General features: G+C 45.2%; 1 protein-coding gene across 4 annotated transcripts in view; it reads left to right on the forward strand.

The window, feature by feature from the left end:
- Positions 1 to 23,558, forward strand: part of LOC106573535 (beta-chimaerin) — a 47,387-nt gene that overhangs the window by 20,381 nt on the left and 3,448 nt on the right. For 3 of the 4 annotated variants that reach the window (XM_045697199.1, XM_045697202.1, XM_045697204.1), the window contains 3 exons: positions 4,680 to 5,219; positions 15,698 to 15,782; positions 22,470 to 22,643. In XM_045697199.1, coding sequence (XP_045553155.1) covers positions 4,680 to 5,219; positions 15,698 to 15,782; positions 22,470 to 22,643 — 799 coding nt within the window. The remainder of the gene's footprint in view (positions 1 to 4,679; positions 5,220 to 15,697; positions 15,783 to 22,469; positions 22,644 to 23,558) is intronic. The other variant, XM_045697207.1, reaches the window with a different exon arrangement.

A 23,558-nucleotide genomic window follows, 5' to 3' on the forward strand; every position in this document is an offset into this window, starting at 1 on the left:
AACTAGGACTAAAGTGACTAGGCAACAGGCTAGATAATAGACAGTAGCAGCAGCGTACAGTATGTGAGGAGTCAAAATGAGTGGAAAAACGGTCAATGCAGATAGCCAAATGGCTAACCAGACAAACTATTTAATAGTCTTATGGCTTGGGGGTAGAAGCTGTTCAGGGTGCTGTTGGTTCCAGACTTGGTGCAGTGGCACTGCTTGCCATGCGGTAGCAGAGTGAACAGTCTATGACTTGAGAGGCTGATAATTGTTATGGCCTTCCTCTGACACCGCTTGGTATAGAGGTCCTGGATGGCAGGGATTTTGGCATCACTGATTAACTGTAGTGCCTGGCGGTCGGATGCCAAGCAGTTCCCATACCAAGCACTGACTCAACCAGTCATGCTCTCAATGTTGCAGCTGTAGACCTTTTTGAGGTTCTGAGGCCCCATGCCAAATCTTTTCAACCTCCTGAGAGTGAAGAGGCATTGTCGTGCCCTCTTCACGACTGTGTTGGTGTGTGTGGACCATGATAGATCTTTAGTGATGTGGACACAGAGGAACTTGATGCTCTCGACCCGCTCCACTACAGCCCCATTGATGTGAATGGGGGCATGCTCGGCCCTTCGTTTCCTGTGTCCATCATCAGCTCCTTTGTCTTGCTGACGTTGAGGGAGAGGCTGTTTTCCTGGTACCACACTGCCAGGTCTCTCTGACCTCCTCCTTATAGGCTGTGTCATCAGGATCAGGCCTACCACAGTGGTATCGTCAGCAAACTTAATGATGGTGTTGTAGTCGTGCGCTGCCACAGGGAGTACAGGAGGGGAATAAGTACGCAGCTCTGAGGGGTCCCCGTGTTGAGGGTCAGTTTGGTGGATGTGCTGTTGCCTACCCTCACCACCTGGGGGCGGCCCGTCAGGAAGTCCAGGTTGCAGTGGGAGGTGTTCAGTCCCAGGGTTCATAGCTTAGTGATGAGCTTGGAGGGCACTAAGGTGTTCCTCTTGTCCAGGTAGGAGAGGGCAATGTAGAGTTGTTAGGGAGGTTTGAATTGGAGAGGATCCAGGGTGTCTGGGATGATAGTGTGATATGAGCATTTCATGGCTGCAGGTGTGAGTGCTACGGGGTGATAGTCAGTTAGACAGGTTACCTTGGCATTCTTGGGCACTGGGACTATGGTGGTCTGCTTGAAACATGTAGGCATTACAGACTGGGTCAGGGAGAGGTTGAAAATGTCAGTGAAAACACTTGCCAGCTGGTCAGCGCATGCTCTGAGTAAGTGTTCTGGTAATCCGTATGTATCCTGGTAATCCGGCCTTGTGAATGTTAACTTGTTTAAAGCTCTTACTCACACTGGCTACGGAGAGCGTGAACCCGCAGTCATCCGGAACAGCTGGTGCTCTCATGCATGGTTCAGTGTTGCTTGCCTCAAAGCGAGTATAGAAGGCATTTAGCTTATCTGGTAGGCTCGTGTCACTGAGCAGCTCGCGGCTGCGTTTCCCTTTGTAATCTGTGATAGTTTGCAAGCCCTGCCACGTCCAAAAAGCGTCAGAGCCGGCATAGTATGATTCTAGCTAAGTTGTGCATTGACGCTTTGCCTGTTTGATGGCTCGTCAGAGGTTGTAGCAGGATTTCTTATGTGTCCTGATTAGTGTCCCGCTCCTTGAAAGCGGCAGCCCTAGCCTTTTCAGTGTGGATGTTACCTGTAATCCATCACTTCTGGTTGGGATATGTACGTACGGGCACTGTGGGAACAACGTCGTTGATACACTTATTAATGAAGCCGGTGACTGATGAATTCCATAACACATTCCACTCTATGCAAGTGAAACAGTCCTGTAGCTTAAAACCTGTTGAGGACAGACGTTCCGCTAGCGGAACGCCTAGCCAATATCCAATGGAACAGCGTGGCGCGAAATATAAAACCTCAAATCCAATAATTTCAATTTTTCAAACATACGACTATTTTACACCATTTTAAAGATACACTTCTCCTTAATCCAACCACATTGTCCGATACAGAGACCAAAATAACCACACAGCCATTTTCCCAGCAAGCATATGTCAATAAAACCCAAAACACAGCTAAATGAAGCACTAACCTTTGATCTTCATCAGATGACACTCCTAGGACATTATGTTATACAATACATGTATGTTTTGTTCAATCAAGTTAATATTTATATCCAAAAACAGCTTTTTACATTGGCGCGTGATGTTTAGAAAATTTATTCCCACCAAAAACTTCCGGTGAATTTACAAAAATACTCATCATAAACGTTGACAAAATACATAATTATTTTAAGAATTATAGATACAGAACTCCTTTATGCAACCGCTGTGTCAGATTTTAAAATGGCTTTACGGAGAAAGCACATTTTTCAATATTCTGAGTACATAGCTCGCCATCAGACACCCGCCAAGTTTGGGGCAACCTAAACTCAGAATTAGTATTAGAAATATTGTATTACCTTTACTGATCTTCGTCAGAATGCACTCCCAGGACTGCTACTTCCACAAGAAATGTTGTTTTTGTTCGAAATAATCCATATTTATGTCCAAATACCTCCGTTTTGTCCGTGCGGTCAGGTCACTATCCAAAGGGTAACGCGCGAGCGCAATTCGAGATACAAAAAGTCTAAATGTTCCATTACCGTACTTAGAAGCATGTCAAACGCTGCTTAAAATCAATTTTTATGTTATTTTTAACATAAATTTGCGATAATATTCCAACCGGACAACAGTATATTCATTCAAGGAGAAAAAGAAAAAAACGGCGAGCTCGCGGGAACGCGCATATCCAATCCCTTTGTCCTCAGGCAGACCACTCAGTAACTGAGCTCCTATACTCTGCCCAGAGACAGAAGGCTCAATCCACTTTCTGAAGGCTTTAGACAGCCAATGGAAGCCTTAGAAAGTGCAACGTAACAGCACAGATACTGTAGTTTCGAAAGGGACTAGAAAGAACTACATTTCTCAGATCCTACACTTCCTGGTTTACTTTTTCTCAGGTTTTTGCCTGCCATATGAGTTCTGTTATACTCACAGACACCGTTCAAACAGTTTTTTAGAAACTTTAGAGTTTTCTATCCAAATCTACTAATAATATGCATATTATTAGTAGAATAATATTCTGGGCAAGAGTATTAACCAGTTTAAATCGGGTACGTTTTTCATCCGGCCGTGAAAATACTGCCCCCTATCCATATCAGGTTTTAACAACCACTTCATCGGGCCACTTCCTTATTGAGCACGTCATTGGTACTTTCTGTTTTTGAGTTTTTGCTTGTAAGCAGGAATCATGAGGATAGGGTTATGGTTAGGGAGAGCTTTGTATGCGTTTGTGTGTGTGGAGTAAATATTTTGTCTCATCTAGTTGCACAGTTGACATGCTGGTAGAAATCCGAAGACATTACTTCTGTAGCTACAGAACATGGTCCTCTGTCTACGTTACTGAAGTTTGGGCGGTGTACAGGAGGCCCAAAGCCATATTTTGAAAACAGCTTCTATGTCTATTGCAACCTTTTTAAAGCTGCCCATCCTCTCATTTCAACTGAAGTGCTTTTGTCTCTGAGCTAAGTGAGCTTCAAGCATATATTTCTCTCTCCCTAGGATCATTCCCTTGCTCAACTATTCTACCCTTCCAGCTCTTCATCATTCCATCACAGCTACAAAATCCTCTGATCTCGTTTAATTCTGACATTCCCTCATTCTTTCTCTTCACAGATGAACTGCATTGCTGTCCCTAATTTCAACATTTCATTTCAGCAACCCTGAATGTCCACTAGTTTGAGTTGTCTACTTCCCATTTGATTGTATTGTTAACCAAGAGGAGCTGATGAGGCCCTCCTGGTGTTTTAGAAGGAGTGGATGTTTAGGAGGAGAGTCGCTCAAAATGTGCTGTAGATTCGGCAACAGCCCCCCATTGAGTCAGGACATGGCCACCATGAGTTCTGCCTGGGATCTGACAGGGATTTGGCCACCGTGGGATTACACCTTGAGTGGGGATTACGGCCATAATCCCTGCCAATCCCAGTGGATGACCATGGTCGGGTGCTGTTCTGCTGGGGATTTAAGAGCAGAGCAGAGTGATTGGTGGGAGCAGGCTGGAGTCAGTGTCTGTTTGTAGTCTGGCTGCAGTCTAGGCAGGGAGAGGAAGACCACCAGTGGATTGTGAGGCATGAAGTTCGAGATGTAGTTGACTAATCTGTTTCTGCTGGACTGGAAAGAATCTAGGAGCATGTCGTGGCTCTTCTTGGCCAGAAGGATAGTGCCATGACTCCTGTTGTGTGGAGGGGACTTGGTTATGTAACTGTTGTTGGTGGGGGGGCTTGTTACCGTGGGCAGTTCAGTATTATCTCCAGTTGAGTGTGTGTATGTCCTGGAGGCAACGTGCTAATAGGTAGTGTGACATGGTTCTCTGTGTCTTTTAGAGAGTTTGACTGCAGCCATTGATCCTGCTTTAGATTGCTGCTTAGTCGTGAAGAGCTGTACTGACAGCTCCCCCTCACCCCACACACACTGACTCTAACTCCACACACCCACCTAGCCCCTCCCCACCAACCAAGGGGCCTCCCCCTAGACTTCTCTCTCTCCTATTGGGTGTGTGTGAATGAGAGCCATTGTGTGAGGCACACTCCTGCCCTGGGGCCACCCACTGCTGCTGGCTGTTCTCTGCTTCTTTCCCCTGGAACTAGAGCTCAGATCAGATGCAGAGCCGCCCCCATCCTGACTGTCAGTCTGTACCCTCCTGGGTCCCAGCAGGAAGGGGAACAGAGGGAGGAGGGGAGTGGAGCACAGTGGCCGTGTCCTCCTCGTTGGGCGGCTGCCGCCGGCGTCTGTTACCCAGCACTGGGCGCTACGTCCTCCAGCACACACCACACGGCTCACCAGAGGAGACAGAGGCTCTGTGGGAGCCCGGACCAGGACAGGGAGACACAGTCAGACACACGGCAGCGGCCATGGAAGTGGAGGAAGGGAGCCGGGTTCCGGGAGGAGGGATAGGGCCAGGAGATGTAACGGTCCACAAGACCAAGAGAGGGGAGCGGAAGAGGCAGGAGCTACTGGCCTTAGCCCTGAGGGTCAAGTTGGGGAGCAGGGGAACGTTACTCTGGAAGCCTCTAAAACTGTTGGCTTCCTGTCCACAGATCACCACTTCTCCTCTGGTACGGCACAGCACCTTGAAAGACTGCCCCTCCGAGAAGCAGAGCTCCTACGACAAGATCCACAACTTCAAGGTGAGACGGTTTGTTTGATTGAACCTTTTTAAAGGAGGATGTGGTGAGGTACTGGGAGGGAGGGGGTGAGAGTCGACTGCTTTAGGACCTTTGTAGGAGGTCTGCTTCTCTGTAGATTCTCTGTTCAAAGCTCTGTTCGAAGCTCTCTTACCTCAGGAAATGATTCCATTCCTACAGGCAGCTCTGCTTGTCCATGCAGGGTCTGGGAGATTAAGTTCTGTCAGGTTGATCTGAAACTTAAAAGCGACGTTCCTCAAAGTGACAAAGTAACCGATTTCAATGACTCTTTATCTGCCTAGTGAGCTGCCTACCTGTCACTAGACTGGCTACTGTTAGCTACCATTATAACACGGAGACTGATGTCATTCATGTGCTTTCATGATGAAAGCTGTCTTGTGGGCACGTGCAGCTGTCAGCTATATGTTTAAATCTATTGATTGTGCTTAATCGATATGGCGTATGTTTTAACCCATTAACGGCTGTGAACATTGATTGTCTGAGATTTTCGAGCACTTTAACCTCTTTGTGTTTCATCTTGATTTTCAAAAACAGAAATACAGTTGATATATTGAAATAAATATTGAATACAACAAATGATTTTGGTGTGTGTGACCAACACATACTTGGCAATAAACCTAACCAGTATTTTTGACCTCTCAGCTTCCCTATCAAATCTAAACATTTCAAACAGAAAACCAGAGAAAATTAACAACAATGAAAAATGCAAAAACCTAAAAGAAATTGAGAAACCTATCCAACCAGAACCTCAGCCTACTCCTTCACTATGGTGAATCACTAAAACAATACAGAAATACCCTACGGAAAAAGGAAGTCTCATCGCGCACTAGCGACTCCTGTGGCGGGCCGGGCGCAGTGCACGCAGACACGGTCGCCAGGTGCAGTGTTTCCCCCGACACATTGGTGTGGCTGGCTTCCGGGTTGGATGGGCATTGTGTCAAGAAGCAGTGCGGCTTGGTTGGGTTGTGTTTTGGAGGACGCATGGCTCTCGACCTTCGCCTCTCCCGAGTCCGTACGGGAGTTGCAGTGACGGGACAAGACTGTAACTACTACCAATTTGGATACCACGAAATTGGGGAGAAAAAAGGGGTAAAAAAAATAAATAAGGGTGTTCCAATAAAGGTCCGGTTGCCAGGACCACAAATTCCATGTAGACACCGTTTCCCTAGAGCACACAAACTATACATAGTGCCACATGTAACTTCCACAAAGCTGTGAAGGATCTGAGAGACAAGGCAAGAAGGGCCTTCTATGCCACCAAAAGGAACATAAAATTTGACATACCAATTAGGATCTGGCTAAAAATAGTTATAGAACCCATTGCCCTTTATGGTTGTGAGGTCTGTGGTCTGCTCACCATCCAAGAATTCACAAAATGGGACAAACATCAAAATATTCTCTGTGTACAATGTAAAACACCAAATAATGCATGCAGAGCAGAATTAGGCCGATATCTGCGAATTATCAAAATCCAGAAAATAACCATTTAAATTCTACAACCACCTAGAAGGAAGTGATTCCCAAACAGTCGATAAGAAGCAATTTAGACCCAACCAAATCATAAGAAAACCAAAATATACTTTTTTGACCCATTAAGAATTAACAAAAACAACAGAGCAAACTAGAATGCTACTTGGCCCTAAACAGAGAGTACACAATGGCAGAATACCTGACCACAGTGACTGATTCAAAATGTAGGAAATCTTTGACTATGTACAGACTCAGTGAGCATAGCCTTGCTATTGAGAAAGGCAGACCTGGCTCTCAAGAGAAGACTGGCTATGTGCACACTGCCCACAAAATGAGGTGGAAACTGAGCTGCACTTAACATCCTGCCAAATTTATGACCATATTAGAGACACACATTTCCCTCAGATTACACAAACTCACAAAGAACTTGAAAACAAACCCAATTTTGATCAACTCCCATATCTATTGAGTGAAATACCAGTGTGCAATCACAGCAGCAATATTTGTGACCTGTTGCCACAATAAAAGGACAACCAGTGAAGAACAAACACCATTGTAAATATAACCCATATTTCTGTTTATTTATTTTCCCTTTTGTACTTGACATTTTTGCACATAATATGACATTTGTAATGTATTTTTATTATTTTGGAACTTTTGTGAATGTTTACTGTTAGACCAAAAAATTATTTTTGTTTATTATTTGGTTCACTTGCTTTGACAATGTTAACATATGTTTCCCATGCCAATAAAGCCCTTAAATTGAATTGAGAGCAAGAGAAGGAGATCTCTCTTCATGGGCACCTGAATACATTCCTGCCATTGTATCTCAGGTTTCAGTGAGCCTGCAGGGTAGAATGGTCTCCTAACCGCTAGCTCTCCAGCCTAGTGTCTGGTCCCATTTGAGAATGGAACAACAAACCACCTGCCTGCTCAGCACCTGTCAAGAGCCCTTATCTGTACTGTTCTATCAATCTAACGTATCCTAATAACTCTTTAGTGAAATTGTGAGAACATGTATCCAGCAGCCCGGGCAGGAACAGATGCCAGATACTTTGTAAATCCTTTTAATCTGACTTGTATACACAGTCACTCATTGGGCTTGGGGTCCCTCCCTCCCTTCCACTGTAGACTGGGCTTGGGGTCCCTCCCTCCCTTTCACTGTAGACTGGGCTTGGGGTCCCTCCTCTTCACTGTAGACTGGGCTTGGGGTCCCTCCCTCCCTTTCACTGTAGACTGGGCTTGGGGTCCCTCCCTTTCACTGTAACTGGGCTTGGGGTCCCTCCTCCCTTTCACTGTAGACTGGGACCAGAGACCAGGTCTGAGTTCCAAATGGCACCCTATTCCCTAGATAGAGGACTAGTTTCACCAGGGCAAAGTAGTGCACTATATAGGGTGCCGTTTGGGACGCAGCCCAGTATTCTCTGCCTTACTGAAGAGACATTCCTCTGTCATTACTAAGCACAGTGTGAAGAGCTGTGGCACATCCAGGTAAACAAGTGTCCCTCTATTTTGCCATAGTGTAATATTTTCTTCCCAAGCCGGAGCAGCCCATAGGACCGTGAGCCACGTGTTACGTTCCCCAGTTTCTGTTGTGGTTTGTGTATTATCATGTATGTATTTCAGGAGATGGATTCCTGAAGTTATCAACGAGCAGCTGATTGAGCAATCAACATTGATTGTTTGGAGAGCTGACCCCGCCCCCCCTCATCAGGACGCAGCTGTCTCCAATTACTAACTTCTTCTGAAGCTATATAAGCCCCAGTTCTGTTGCTCAGAAGGGAGATGATTGCTGAGAGACAAGGCTAATGGCTGAGGGTTATAGCATGTAGGTTGTTTCCAAGAATTTTGGTATGTACTGTGTCCGTTGTTGCTGAGGGAGCTGATTGGTTGTGTGTGTCAATAGGATGCAGTGTTTTGATTATTGACTTACATTTGTGTAATTCTGTTTCATTTTGTTCCCAGGGGGGAAGGGGAAGGCACCTAGGGAGTGTTTAGGCAAGAGGCCCGCGGGCATACATATACCCGTAGTAGTTTGCTGTCTATGCACACTAGGAAAGACCTGGGCGGACCCTCCCCTGTATTTTGGTTAGTGCACCAGGTGGTGCTAGATAGGTAAGTAGTGGGTAGTCAGGTAAGGTAGGAGAGGGGGCTTTGATATTTACTTTCTTTGCTTTGGTTCCGTCCAGCCCCTTTTTCCCAAACCTTACCACGTGAAGGAATAAATTCCCTGTTAACGGTATTCTCTGCCTATTCGTCATACTTGTTCACACCTACACTTCCCTACCTTATTCACAACAAGGAGAGTTGAGTTGTAGCAGGGTGTTGCGTTCCCTCTTTCTAGAGGCGTGCGTAACATAATTTTTATTTTTATTTTTTTGTCTTTTTTTTTTTTTTTTTTTTTTTTAATTTTTTTTTTACCTTGACTGACACGAGTTGAACTTACGGGAGAAGAAACTGACGGGTCGATCCACTCCATCTTCATCTTCCTGCAAGAGAACCGCACCCACCCCCACTATACTAGCGTCTACCTCCAACTTAAAAGGTTTGTCAAAGTTGGGGGCGGCAAGCACTGGGGCACTACAAAGTAGCGCTTTAGCGGACTCAAAAGCATAGTTACAGTCCTGGGACCACTTAAATGGTACCTTCGGACTAAGCAGAGATGAAAGGGGAGCTACTACCGTCGAGAAATTCTTACAGAAAGTACGATAGTAACCTACCATCCCCAGGAATCTGCGCAACTGGCGGCGAGTCGTGGGAGCAGGAAAAGCAACAATTGCTTCCACTTTGCCAGTTACTGGGCGCACTTGACCTCGTCCCACTTGTTTCCCCAAGTAAGTCACTGTAGCCTTCCCAAACTCACACTTGGCCAAATTGAGGGTTAAAGAAGCATTCGCCAACCGCTGAAACACACTTTTCAAGGTGGCGAAATGATCAGACCAAGTAGACGAATGTATTACCACATCGTCAAGATAAGCAGTACAATTTGGTACATCGGCAAAAACAATGTTAACTAACCGCTGAAAAGTAGCAGGTGCATTACACATTCCAAAGGGCATCACAGAATATTGTACGAAGTTATCTGGCGAACGAAAGCCGAGATGTCAGAAGCTCGAGAGGTCAAAGGCACCTGCCAATAACCTTTTAGCAAATCTAATTTACTAACGTAAGCAGCAGAGCCAATTCTATCAATGCAGTCATCTAAGCGAGGTAGAGGAAAAGAATCAGTCTTTGTAACGGCATTTACTCGACGATAATCCGTACATAAGCGAGACGTACCGTCAGGCTTAGGAACAAGAATACACGGGGAACTCCAGGAGCTGTTACTGGGTTTTGCCATGTCATTCTGTAATAAATAAGCTACCTCACTTTTCATTACCTCCCTTTTCTTTGCATTAACCCGGTACGGATGCTGACTTATAGGAACAGCGTCCCCCACATCCACGTCATGTTCCAAGATGGACGTGCGACTTGGAACATCCTGAAACACAGTGAGAAAACTGTTTATCAATAAGATAAGATCCTTAGTTTGGTCTTTATCCAAATGTTCCATTTGAGATGGTAACTTTTTCAGCATCTCTGAATTACATAAGCGTTCACACTGCTGTAACGTATGGCGTAACTCCAACCCATCCTCCTTATCCTCCTCTAGATACCAGCCAGGCTTCAGCACCACCGCAGCCACACTGGAAACGGCGGGCTGGACAGGCTTTCTTGAGGAGCTGTTGGGAGAATCACGCATATAATATGCTTTCAGCATGTTAACATGACACATTCGGGAAGAACGCCTCCGATCTGGGGTCTTTATCACATAATTGGTGTCACTGAGTTTCTTTTCCACAAGATATGGTCCAGAAAAACGTGCTGACAGAGATGAGCCAGGGATTGGCAACAAAACTAAAACTTGATCACCTGGTGCAAAAGAACGGCCAACAGCCTTTTTGTCATAATGCAACTTCATGCGTTTTTGAGTAGAGGAGAGAGACTTTTGGGCTAATGCAGCGTGCAGTCTCTCCCGCATCTTACTGACATAATCCAACACATTTTTAGGGGCGCTACTGGGTGTAGGAGATAAGATATGCTCCTTCAAAACCTTTAGCGGACCCCGTGGGGTGTGTCCAAACACAAGGTCAGCAGGGCTGAACCCTAAGGACTCTTGGATTGTTTCCCTAATAGCAAATAAGACAAAGGGCACCCCCTCATCCCAATCAGTACTGGTATCCATGCAATACTTGCGTAGCATTGCCTTCAGCGTCTGATGCCAGCGTTCGAGAGCCCCTTGACTCTCTGGATGATACGGACTGGAGACCTGATGGGAAATACACAGCGTCTTTAACACACTAGAGAACAGCTTTGACATAAAGTTGGATCCCTGGTCAGTTTGGATTACTTTAGGGAGTCCAAACGTAGAGAAGAACTTGACTAATGCCTTCACCACAGTCTTAGCCGTTATTGTCCGTAGAGGAATAGCCTCTGGGTATCGAGTAGCACTGCACATTATTGTTAGTAAGAACTGGTTACCTGACCTGGTTTTCGGCAATGGACCTACACAATCAATTATCACTTTTTCAAACGGTTCCCCCACCACAGGAATCGGGCAGAGCGGCGCACGTGGAACTGTTTGATTCGCTTTCCCAGTGAGTTGACATACGTGGCATGTCTTACAGAATTGGACAACGTCAGACTTCAAACCTGGCCAAAAAAATGTCGAAGGACTCGGTTATAAGTCTTCGTGATCCCTAAGTGTCCGGACCACGCCTGGTCATGGGCGAGTGACAGCACCTGCTGTCGGAATGGTGTAGGAACAACCACTTGACACACTTCACTCCAGTCACTAACGGTGTCATGAGCTGCCCATTTACGCATCAAAACTCCTGCTTCCATAAAGTAGGCAGTCTCTTTAGTTTTAGCTTCCTCAATGGAAGTTACCGAAGCAAAACACTTGCGAAGACTGATGTCTCCCTTTGACATTCAATCACCTTCTCGGGGTGACAGTCAAAAGAATGTCATGTAATTGGGGCGCGATTTCACTTCCCCTGGGCTGTTTGTCAGAGGTGATCAGCTTCTTAGAGGTAATACACAACCCATCCTCTTGATCAACTTCTTTAAACAAAACAGTTTTTGACAAATCTATCACGTCACCCATTTGTCTTGCCTGAGCACGAGTGACAGCACAAGCGGGGAACACATGGGGATAACTCTGTGCCAACTCATTGGAGAGAGAGTGGTCACTTTTATCCAACACTTCCAATACGGGTACTACCTTTCCTCCAGCAATATCGTTACCCATTATAAAGGTCACACCTTTTACTGGCAACTTAGGACGTACCCCTACTCTGAATATTCCACTGATTAACTCAGAGTGTACATTCACAAAGTGCAACGGCACTGGGACAAAACCCATTTCAATACCCTGAACTAACACACTGGAACCACAGTATGTATTGTCGGATAAGGGCAACACATCAACCAATATAAATGACTGCGCCGCCCCTGTATCTCTAAGGATTTTAACAGGACGCTGAGATGCTTCGTCATTCGCTATGGACACAAACCCCTCAAAAATGAACGGTTCGTAACTGCGGTCGGGTACTGAGACTTTCAAACTACATTTACTCTGAGGCACCTGTTTTGTTTCAGACCTCACAACAGTACGAATTAGCCCAACACCTGTTGGCGGCTTGGCACGAAAAAGGCATCCCTTGTTTGCGTTTTAGTAGGAAGCAATCATTAATCACATGTCCCACTTTATGACAATAGAAACAGGGACGCTCATTTTTCTGGCGTGCTTGATATACTGTGGGCCGACTGGGACTAAAAGTAGGCAACTCAGTAGCTCTACTCTCAGTATGAGCCGAAAACACACTCTTGTGCGTCAACACAAACTCATCTGCCAACACAGACGCTTCTGACAGGGAGGATACTTTCTGTTCATTTAGGTATACTACAATGCGTTCGGGTAAGCAATTTTTAAACTCTTCCAACAAAATTAACTCCCGGAGAGAGTTGAAATCAGTTACCTTACTAGCAGCATGCCATTTATCAAACAGATTTCCCTTGTCTCTAGCAAATTCCACATAAGTCTTACTAGGAGACTTTCTATGAGACCTAAATCTCTGTCGGTATGCCTCAGGCACAAGCTCATAAGCACGAAGAACGGTAGCTTTGACCACTTCATAGTTCAAACTATCTTCCAAAGGTAGCTCTGATAAAACCTCTTGGGCTTTTCCAGTTAATTTACACTGAAGTAATAAGCACCATACTTCTTCAGGCCATTTCAAGGCTACGGCTATACGTTCAAACACACAAAAATAGGAGTCAACCTCTGATTCTCTAAACAAAGGTACTAAGGCAATCTGCCTACTAATGTCAAACGTGTTGGAAACTCCAGCTGGTGAGGACGACTCACTAACAGGCACAGTAGGAACAAAGGCTAGCCTCGCTGTCTCTGCCTCCAATTCCATTTGGCGCATTTTGAAATCCATCTGCCGCTGTTCTCTTTCTTTTTCAGCCTCTATTTTACAGATTTCTAACTGGAGATTTTCTCGCCTAATTTGGGCTCTCTCTTCCGCTTCCAGTTGAAACTGTATAGAACGGACATCCCTTCTGGCATCACCAGTTGACAGTGGGGAGAGCGGATCAAAACGGGGCAATGTGGCTGGAGCTTTAGCCTCGCCTTCGGTCTCAGAAACCGACGGGCTTACAGGAGCAGCAACATCCCCTACAGGGGTAGTAGGTTCAGGCAGCGGTAACACAAGCACCTCCTCTTCTAACAATACATTTAACACTAGTTTCTTTACCTCCGCCTTAACTAAATTGTGCGAAATAGACAATGAATAATGGTCAGCCAAGGTCATTAAATCACTTTTACGACACTTATTAAACACCTCCCACGACGGGTTATCCAAAAAGGATTGTACATCAAAAGTAGCCATTGTAAACTACTACACCAAACACAAGAGCCAACAAATAGCTAATGCTATGACGCTCAACACTGAACTAACCACAAACTAAACTAGTCACCCTTTACTCACAAATCACAGAAAGCTCAGTGCAGCAGGGTCCGGGGGGTTTTAATGGGATCCCGGATGAGCCCCCATTATGTTACGCACGCCTCTAGAAAGAGGGAACGCAACACCCTGCTACAACTCAACTCTCCTTGTTGTGAATAAGGTAGGGAAGTGTAGGTGTGAACAAGTATGACGAATAGGCAGAGAATACCGTTAACAGGGAATTTATTCCTTCACGTGGTAAGGTTTGGGAAAAAGGGGCTGGACGGAACCAAAGCAAAGAAAGTAAATATCAAAGCCCCCTCTCCTACCTTACCTGACTACCCACTACTTACCTATCTAGCACCACCTGGTGCACTAACCAAAATACAGGGGAGGGTCCGCCCAGGTCTTTCCTAGTGTGCATAGACAGCAAACTACTACGGGTATATGTATGCCCGCGGGCCTCTTGCCTAAACACTCCCTAGGTGCCTTCCCCTTCCCCCCTGGGAACAAAATGAAACAGAATTACACAAATGTAAGTCAATAATCAAAACACTGCATCCTATTGACACACACAACCAATCAGCTCCCTCAGCAACAACGGACACAGTACATACCAAAATTCTTGGAAACAACCTACATGCTATAACCCTCAGCCATTAGCCTTGTCTCTCAGCAATCATCTCCCTTCTGAGCAACAGAACTGGGGCTTATATAGCTTCAGAAGAAGTTAGTAATTGGAGACAGCTGCGTCCTGATGAGGGGGGCGGGGTCAGCTCTCCAAACAATCAATGTTGATTGCTCAATCAGCTGCTCGTTGATAACTTCAGGAATCCATCTCCTGAAATACATACATGATAATACACAAACCACAACAGAAACTGGGGAACGTAACACCACGTCCGAGCCGGAGCAGCCCATAGGACCGTGAGCCACGTCCGAGCCGGAGCAGCCCATAGGACCGGAGTCTGTTTCTGTAGTGTGAGGCAGCTTGATGTGCATGTACACCCCCTGGACAGGACGCTAATATTCTCTCCCCTATGAGAAACCATTGCAGAACTTCCATTTCGATCTAAGAAACAAAAGAGCTGATGAACGAATACAGAATGTGTAGTTTGGACGACAACATGATTTCATTGTGTGTGAATCTCTGTCAGCCCTTCGCTTCACTGTAATAATGGTGTCCAATTTTTTTCACTTACCCCCAATTCCTGATGTTATTTTGAGTACTATATAGCGTGAGAACATTGAACAGAAGAAGACTATGTCAATAACGAAATGTTGCCAAAAACGCAGATAGAACCGTATAGTCCCAAATTCTCCATAGTATGTTACTGCTCACCTACAGTAACCATCTGACCTGACCTGGGTCCTACCCACCTACAGTAACCATCTGACCTGCCCTGGGTCCTACTCACCTCCAGTAACCGTCTGACCTGCCCTGGGTCCTACTCGCCTCCAGTAACCGTCTGACCTGGCCTGGGTCCTACTCACCTCCAGTAACCGTCTGACCTGACCTGGGTCCTACTCGCCTCCAGTAACCATCTGACCTGACCTGGGTCCTACTCACCTCCAGTAACCGTCTGACCTGCCCTGGGTCCTACTCACCTCCAGTAACCGTCTGACCTGCCCTGGGTCCTACTCGCCTCCAGTAACCGTCTGACCTGCCCTGGGTCCTACTCGCCTCCAGTAACCGTCTGACCTGCCCTGGGTCCTACTCGCCTCCAGTAACCGTCTGACCTGCCCTGGGTCCTACTCGCCTCCAGTAACCGTCTGACCTGCCCTGGGTCCTACTCGCCTCCAGTAACCATCTGACCTGCCCTGGGTCCTACTCACCTCCAGAAATACAATGAATGAAAGAATTCACAGATCTTGTGTGTTTGTCTGTTTGCGTATATATGTGTGTGATAGTTATGTTTGTTTAGTGAGAGCGAGAAGGTGTGGCGTGTGTGTCTTCCAGACTCTAATCTATTGCTGTGTTGTCTCACCCTTCCATAGGTTCATACTTTCCGAGGGCCTCACTGGTGCGAGTATTGTGCCAACTTCATGTGGGGCCTCATAGCCCAAGGGGTCCACTGCTCAGGTAACCTCCTCTTCCATTCAGACATCCCAACACTGCTGACCTAGCTACCATCACTGACCTTTCATGGGTACTTCATCACATTAGAGCACTGTCCCAAATATCACCTTATTCCCTATGTAGTCCATGTGTGTAGGGCTCTTAGGGTTCTGATCTAAAGTTGTGCACTTTACAGGGAATAGGATGCAATTTGGGATGAAAGCCTAAAGAAAATGACTCCAATCCCTGATCAGACCCTTGGAGTCCTGTTAACATCCCTGATCAGACCCTTGGAGTCCTGTTAATCCATTTCTGCCCAGAGGGATGTTAAGTCAACATGTTCAATAAATCATCCATGTAACCAGGCTTTGTCTCATTTTATCCCCAGTGTTTACCACAAATAAACAATATGACTTCCAAGTTTTGATTTATTTCAGGAATTCCCGTTTGATCAAATATCAATCAAATTGGACAACTGATCGAATGTCTCTATCCAGTTGGGTTTAATGTCATGTGACTAATTGTAACACATGAGATATGAAACTTGGAATGCCTAATAATGTATTTATTTTTAAATGCTATGACAATAAAAAGGGTATTACAATATTACGTCCAAGCTTGGATCATGTCATGGAATGTAGAGTCCAGGAAATGTGGTTTGTTCCATGTAAATCAATGGTTGGATGAGGCCTGTGAAATGTAGTAATTTAGCATTCCTCAGTGACACCTGGGACAAACCAGTTCCCCCTGTGACTATGGCTGTCAACTATTTATAAACAAGACAGACGCTCACAGAGAGCTTAGAAGGTGCATCAACGGGACACACCCAGTCAAGCAAGGACAAAACTGCAACAAGGCTGGCTGTGCTGTCAAATCAAATTGTGTTGGTCACATACACATGGTTAGCAGATGGAGTGTAGCGAAATGCTTGCTTCTAGTTCTGACAGTGCAGCAATATCTAACATGTAATCTAACAATTCCACAACTACCTAATACACACAAATCTAAGTAAAGGAATGGAATAAGAATATATACATACATGGATGAGCAATGACAGAGTGGCATAGGCAAGATGCAATAGAATGTATGAAATACAGTATATGAGTAAAGTTAACGAGGAATGCAAGATATGTAAACATTAAAGTGACTAGTGATCCATTTATTAAAGTGGCCAATGATTGAGTCTATGTAGGCTGCAGCCTCTGTGTTAGTGGCTGTTTTTAACAGTCTGATGGCCTTGAGATAGAAGCTGTTTTTCAGTCTCGGTCTCAGCTTTGATGCACCTGTACTGACCTCGCCTTCTGGATGGTAGCGCGGTGAACAGGCAGTGACTCGGGTGGTTGTTGTCCTTGATGATCTTTTTGGCCTTCCTGTGACATCAGGTGCTGTAGGTGTCCTGGAGGGCAGGTAGTTTGCCCCCGGTGATGCGTTGTGCAGACCGCACTACCCTCTGGAGAGCCTTGCGGTTGAGGGCGGTGCAGTTGCTGTACCAGGCGGTGATACAGCCCGACAGGATGCTCTCGATTGTGCATCTGTGAAAGTTTGTGGGTTTTAGGTGACAAGCCACATTTCTTCAGCCTCGAGGTTGAAGAGGCGCTGTTGCACCTTCTTCACCACACTGTCTGTGTGGATGGACCATTTCAGTTTGTCCGTGATGTGTACACCGAGGAACGTGACTTTCTACCTTCTCCACTGCTGTCCCATTGATGTGGATAGGGGGGTGCTACCTCTGCTGTTTCCTGAAGTCCACCATCTTCTTTGTTTTGTTGACATTGAGTGAGAGGTTGTTTTCCTGACACCACACACCGAGGGCCCTCATCTCCTCCCTGTAGGCCGTCTCGTCGTCGTTGGTGATCAAGCCTACTACTGTTGTGTGGTCTGCAAACTTGATGATTGAGTTGGAGGCGTGCATGGCCACGCAGTCGTGGGTGAACAGGGAGTACAGGAGGGGGCTGAGCACGCACCCTTGTGGGGCCCTATTGGGATCAGCGAAGTGGAGATGTTATTTCCTACCTTCACCACCTGGGGGGCGGCCCATCAGGAAGTCCAGGACCGAATTGCACAGGGCGGGATTGAGACCCAGGGCCTCGAGCTTAATGCTGAGCTTGGAGGGTACTATGGTGTTGAATGCTGTGCTGTAGTCAATGAACAGCATTCTTACATACCGGTAGGTAATCCTCTTGTCCAGATGGGATAGGGCAGTGTGACGGCGATTGCATCGTCTGTGGACCTATTGGAGCGCTAAGCAAATTGAAGTGGGTCTAGGGTGACAGCTAAGTTGGAGGTGATATGATCCTTGACTAGTCTCTCAAAGCACTTCATGATGACAGAAGTGAGTGCTACGGGGCGATAGTCATTTAGTTCAGTTACCTTTGTCTTCTTGGGTACTGGAACAATGGTAGCCATCTTGAAGCATGTGGGAACAGCAGACTGGGATAGGGAGAGTTGGAATATGCCCGTTAACACGCCAGCTGGTCTGCGCATGCTCTGAGGACGCGGCTAGGGATGCCGTCTGGGCTGGCAGCCTTGCGAGGGTTAACATGTTTAAATACCTTACGTCGGCCATGGATAAGGAGAGCCCACAGTCCTTGGTAGCAGGCCGTGTCTGTGGCACTGTATTATCCTCAAAGCGGGCAAAGGTGTTTTATTTTGTCCGGAAGCAAGACGTTGGTGTCCGTGAGGTGGCTATGGTTTTACCTTTTGTAGTCCATGATTGTCTGTAGACCCTACCACATATCTCGTGTCTGAGCCGTTGAATTGTGACTCCACTTTGTCTCTCTATTGACATTTTGCTTGTTTGATTGCCTTGCGGAGGGAATAACTACACTGTTTTGTATTTGGCCATATTCCCAGTCCTCTTTCCATGGTTAAAGGAGGTGATTTGCGCTTTCAGTTTTGCGTGAGTGCCGCCATCTATCCACAGTTTCTGGTTAGGGTAGGTTTTAATAGTTACAGTAGGTACATCTCCTATACACTTTCTTATAAACTCACTCACCGACTCAGCGTATACGTCGATATTACTCTGAGGCTACCCGGAACATGTCCCAGTCTGCGAGATCAAAACGATCCTGTCTGGCCGTGCTGTCATGCTTTGTAATGGAGATCCTTTTTAATGAGTGGTTTTAACCCGTTTCAGTGCTTCAGTACATTGGGAAAATATCACAGTACTGTTCATATCATTCCAATCCTGAAGTTAAATCCAGTGAAAAGGGACACGTACTGTAGCTGGCGTTGGAGCTTCCTGCCAGATAAAAGGATGTAATATTTAGGGTTGCAAAGCTACCGGTAAGTTACCATATTGTCCATGAGTTTCTAGTAGATAGACTATATGGTTGAAGAGAGAACAGCATAATAATGCAAAAAGCATCTAATCAACAATGGCATTATTTTCAATGAACTGTGACACTATTTACTATTAACTTTTGTCACAACTGCCACCAGTTTGGCACCTGTTTTATTTATTTTTACTATTTTCTACATTGTAAAATAATAGTGAAGACATCAAAACTATAAAATAACACATATGGAATCATGTAGTAACCAAAAAAGTGTTAAACAAATCGGACGGTATGAGATTCTTCAAAGTAGCCACCCTTTGCCTTGATGACAGCTTTGCACACACTTGGCATTCTTTCAACCAGCTTCATGAGGTAGTCACCTGGTGTGCATTTCTTTCCTTCTTAATGCATTTGAGCCAATCTGCTGTGTTGTGACAAGGTAGGGGTGGTATACAGAAGATAGCCCTATTTGGTAAAAGACCAAGTCCATATTATGGGAAGAACAGCTCAAATAAGCAGAGAAAAGACAGTCCATCATTAATTTAATCAGGAACATTCTAAGAACTTTGAAAGTTTCTTCAAGTGCAGTCACAAAAACCATCAAGCACTATGATGAAACTGGCTCTCATGAGGACCGCCACAGGAAAGGAATGCCCAGAGTTACCTCTTCTGCAGAGGGATAAGTTCATTAGAGTTAACTGCACCTCAGATTGCAGCCCAAATAAATGCTTCACAGAGTTAAAGTAACAAACATCTCAACATCAACTGTTCAGAGGAGACTACGTGAATCAGGCCTTCATGGTTGAATTGCTGCAAAGAATCCACTACTAAAGGACACCAATAAGAAGAAGAGACTTGTTTGGGCCAAGAAACACAAGCAATGGACATTAGACCGGTGGAAATCTGTCCCTTGGTCTGACGTGTCCAAATTTGAGATTTTGTCTTTGTGAGATGCAGAGTAGGTGAACGGATGTTCTCCGCATGTGTGGTTCCCACCATGAAGCATGGAGGTGTGATGGTGTGGGGGTGTTTTACTGGTGACACTGTGATTTATTTAGAATTCAAGGCACACTTAACCAGCGTGGCTACCACAGCATTCTGCAGCGATACTCCATCCCATCTGGTTTCCACTTAGTTCCACTATCATTTGTCTTTCAACAGGACAATGACCCAAAACACACCTCCAGGCTGTGTAAGGGCTATTTGACCAAGAAGGAGAGTGGTGGAGTGCTGCATCAGATGACCTGGCCTCCACAATCACCCGACCTCAACCCAATTGAAATGGTTTGGAATGAGTTGGACCGCAGAGTGAAGGAAAGAAGTGCTCAGCACATGTGGAAACTCCTTCAAGACTGTTGAAAAAGCATTCCTCATGAAGCTGGTTGAGAGAATGCCAAGAGTGTTCAAAGCTGTTATCAAGGCAAAGGGTGGCAACTTTGAAGAATCTCAAATAAAATACAAAATATATTTTGATTTAACTTTTTTTGGTTACTACATGATTCCATGTGTATTATTTCATAGTTTGTCAACACTATTATTCTACAATGTAGAAAATAGTACAAATCTAAACCTTGTAATGAGTACAGTAGGTGTGTCCAGACTTTTGACTGGTACTGTATGTCACACTGAAACCCTAATATGGTACCAATGGTATTCACTAAGTTGCTGGTTTATATTTAGGATCATGTTTTACAGCATAGTCATTCTGTTTTGCTTATTTTATAGATTCTTACAGGTAATAAGGCCACACAGAGGGCCAGAGATAATTACAGATACCTGTGATAATCTGAAATACCCAAAAAGCGCCCCTAGATGTCTTGTGATAACTTGAAAGTTTCCAGTAAATGAACCACCCTTTGCAACCTGGGTATTTATGAACACTCCACCTAATGATTCCACTTGTCAATAATGTTGTATCCTAGTGAACTTGTTGAAATGTTTGTTGGCTGAATAACAGATCAGACTGTATTTTTATTTTATTTAACTAGGCAAGCCAGTTTAGAACAATTTCTTATTTACAATGACTGCCTATCAGGGAACAGTGGATTAACTGCCTTGTTCAGGGGCAGAACGACAGATTTTTACCTTGTCAGCTCAAGGATTCGTTCCAGCTACCTTTCGGTTACTGGCCCAACGCTCTAACCACTAGGCTACATGCCACCCTATACTTCACTGGTGCAGTGAAGTATAGGGTTCATACACACAATATAAATCCATTACAGACATTTACAACTTAGCAAGACTGTAGCACAATTCAGGCTAGTTGACCAGTAGACAAGTAGGTTTGGAAAGTCCCTAAACTCTGCGATAGACAAAGGGTTCTATTATGTCCTGGGCACAATCCTGACATGGATGTGTTGAAAGGAGGACTAACGTGGCTATTTTTCAATGTAGACAGATGGTTTGTTGTTCAGTTATTAGCCATGCTTATAAGCCCCAGGCAAACACTGGTGTCATCAGACAGCCCTGTGCCCTATGGGAATCAGAAGAGACTTCTTTAGTACTTCCAGTTGTATCTGAAGCAGTCCTCTAACACACAGAGATACACAACTGATGACTGGCTTTCTAACCTCATTGTCTCTCTTCCTCACTGTCCTCATCTCTCTGTTCTCTCTCTCTCTCTCTCTTCCTCCCTATCCCCATCTCTCTCGCTCTCTCTCTGTTTGCTCTCTCTCTTCCTTCTTATCTGGCATGCTTAGCTTGTCCTCTTCCTCCCTATCCCATCTCTTTGTCGGTCTATCTCCTTCTCCATCGTTATCTGTTTCTGTCTGACAGTCTCCCTCTGTTTTTTTTCTCTGTTTTTAATCTGTCTGTGTCTGAGAATAAGGAACCCTAGTCAGCGGACCAGCAGTAATGCTGGGTATTTCTTGGTAGTAAAAACGCCACTATCAGTGATGAATCATTTAGCTGGATGTTCTTATTGAGTCAGGGAGACTCCCAAGTACAGTATGTTTACAGGCAGGCAGAGAAACCTCAGCCTAGGTTACATTCCTGTGGCATCTCCCAGAGAGGCAGCTTGTTCTCTTCGTCACGGTGTTTGTGTTTGCCAGACCGGGACAGTGATTGCACACAGAGGTGGTGCTTCGCTCTCTCACCCCCAGCTGTCCAAGACCCTCTGCGTGACTAAAACCACAACACTGCCAAACGGCCAAAACAAGACACGCCCCTGTGGACAGATACGCTGTGACGTGGCCCACCATGGCATATTGAAGCAGCCTGGTCTGACCGTAGCTGGCTGGGCTTTCTCTCTGAGATTGGGGTTAATAAATGTACTACTTGTTATCTCTAACCCTTCTGTAATGTGTTAGTGTTACATGTTGTTTTAGAAGAAGTCGACCATAATCATGTCAGATTATAAGATTTGAATAAATCCTTTCTGTATGGGTGTGTATTTTAACACGGACTGACTACCTCTCTGACCTGTGGTTTCCAGACTGTGGGCTGAACGTACACAAGCAGTGTTCCAAGCTGGTGCCCAGCGACTGTCAGCCAGACCTGCGCAGGATTAAGAAGGTGTTCAGCTGTGACCTCACTACCCTGGTCAAGGCCCACAACACCACACGGCCCATGGTGGTGGACATGTGTATCAAGGAGATAGAGCTACGAGGTACCGTTCCGTTTATCAGCCATTCAGTTCATTCAGTTTAGAACGTTTCTGTGACATTTAAGCTAGGTGCACCCTGCATGTTGTTAGCTAAACTGAAAGAATATTCACATTTCAAGGTGAAAATGGATGTCTGTGATTTGGTCTTGTGTGGCTCTGTTGGTAGAGAATGGCACTAGCACTAGCAACACCAGGGTTGTGGGTTCCATTCCCACGGGGGAACAGTACTTTAATGTATGCACTCACAAATAAGTCGCTCTGGATCAGAGCATTTGCTAAATGACTAAAATGTATTGGCTCTCTTGGACCAGGGCTAAGGAGACTCCTAAACTAAGTGCTGTGTAAACCAATCTTTTAAATTGGCATCAAATTCAATCAATCAAATGTATTTATAAATCCATTTTTACATCAGCAGATGTCACAAAGTGCTGTACAGAAACCCAGCCTTAAACCCCAAACAGCAAGCAATGCAGATGTAGAAGCACAGTGGCTAGGAAATACTCCCTAAAAAGGCAGGAACCTAGGAAGAAACCTAGAGGAACCAGGCTCTTATTTTAGAAATAACACATCCAGTTGAAATAACCCTTTTGAGAGTAGTTCAACACAGTTCAAATGGACAATTTTCTTTCACTAAATGTAGCAATTTCCACCTGGAACAGCCTGGAGATTGCTACATTTAGTGAAAGAAAATTGTCCATTTGAACTGTGTTGAACTACTCTCAAAAGGGTTATTTCAACTGGATGTGTTATTTCTAAAATATATATAATACACTTAATCAACATTTTAATCAAAATATGTAATTTCCCCAAAGTACTGTAATCTGCCTCAAGGCTCCATTGGTTGAAATAAAGGCCACCCTTGTTGAATAATTTTGTTGATCCAAAGAACTTGTTGAGTTTATTTAGTAGAGACTGCAT

This window comes from Salmo salar, chromosome ssa02 (assembly GCF_905237065.1).
Source record: "Salmo salar chromosome ssa02, Ssal_v3.1, whole genome shotgun sequence".
Taxonomy (NCBI): Eukaryota; Metazoa; Chordata; class Actinopteri; order Salmoniformes; family Salmonidae; genus Salmo; species Salmo salar.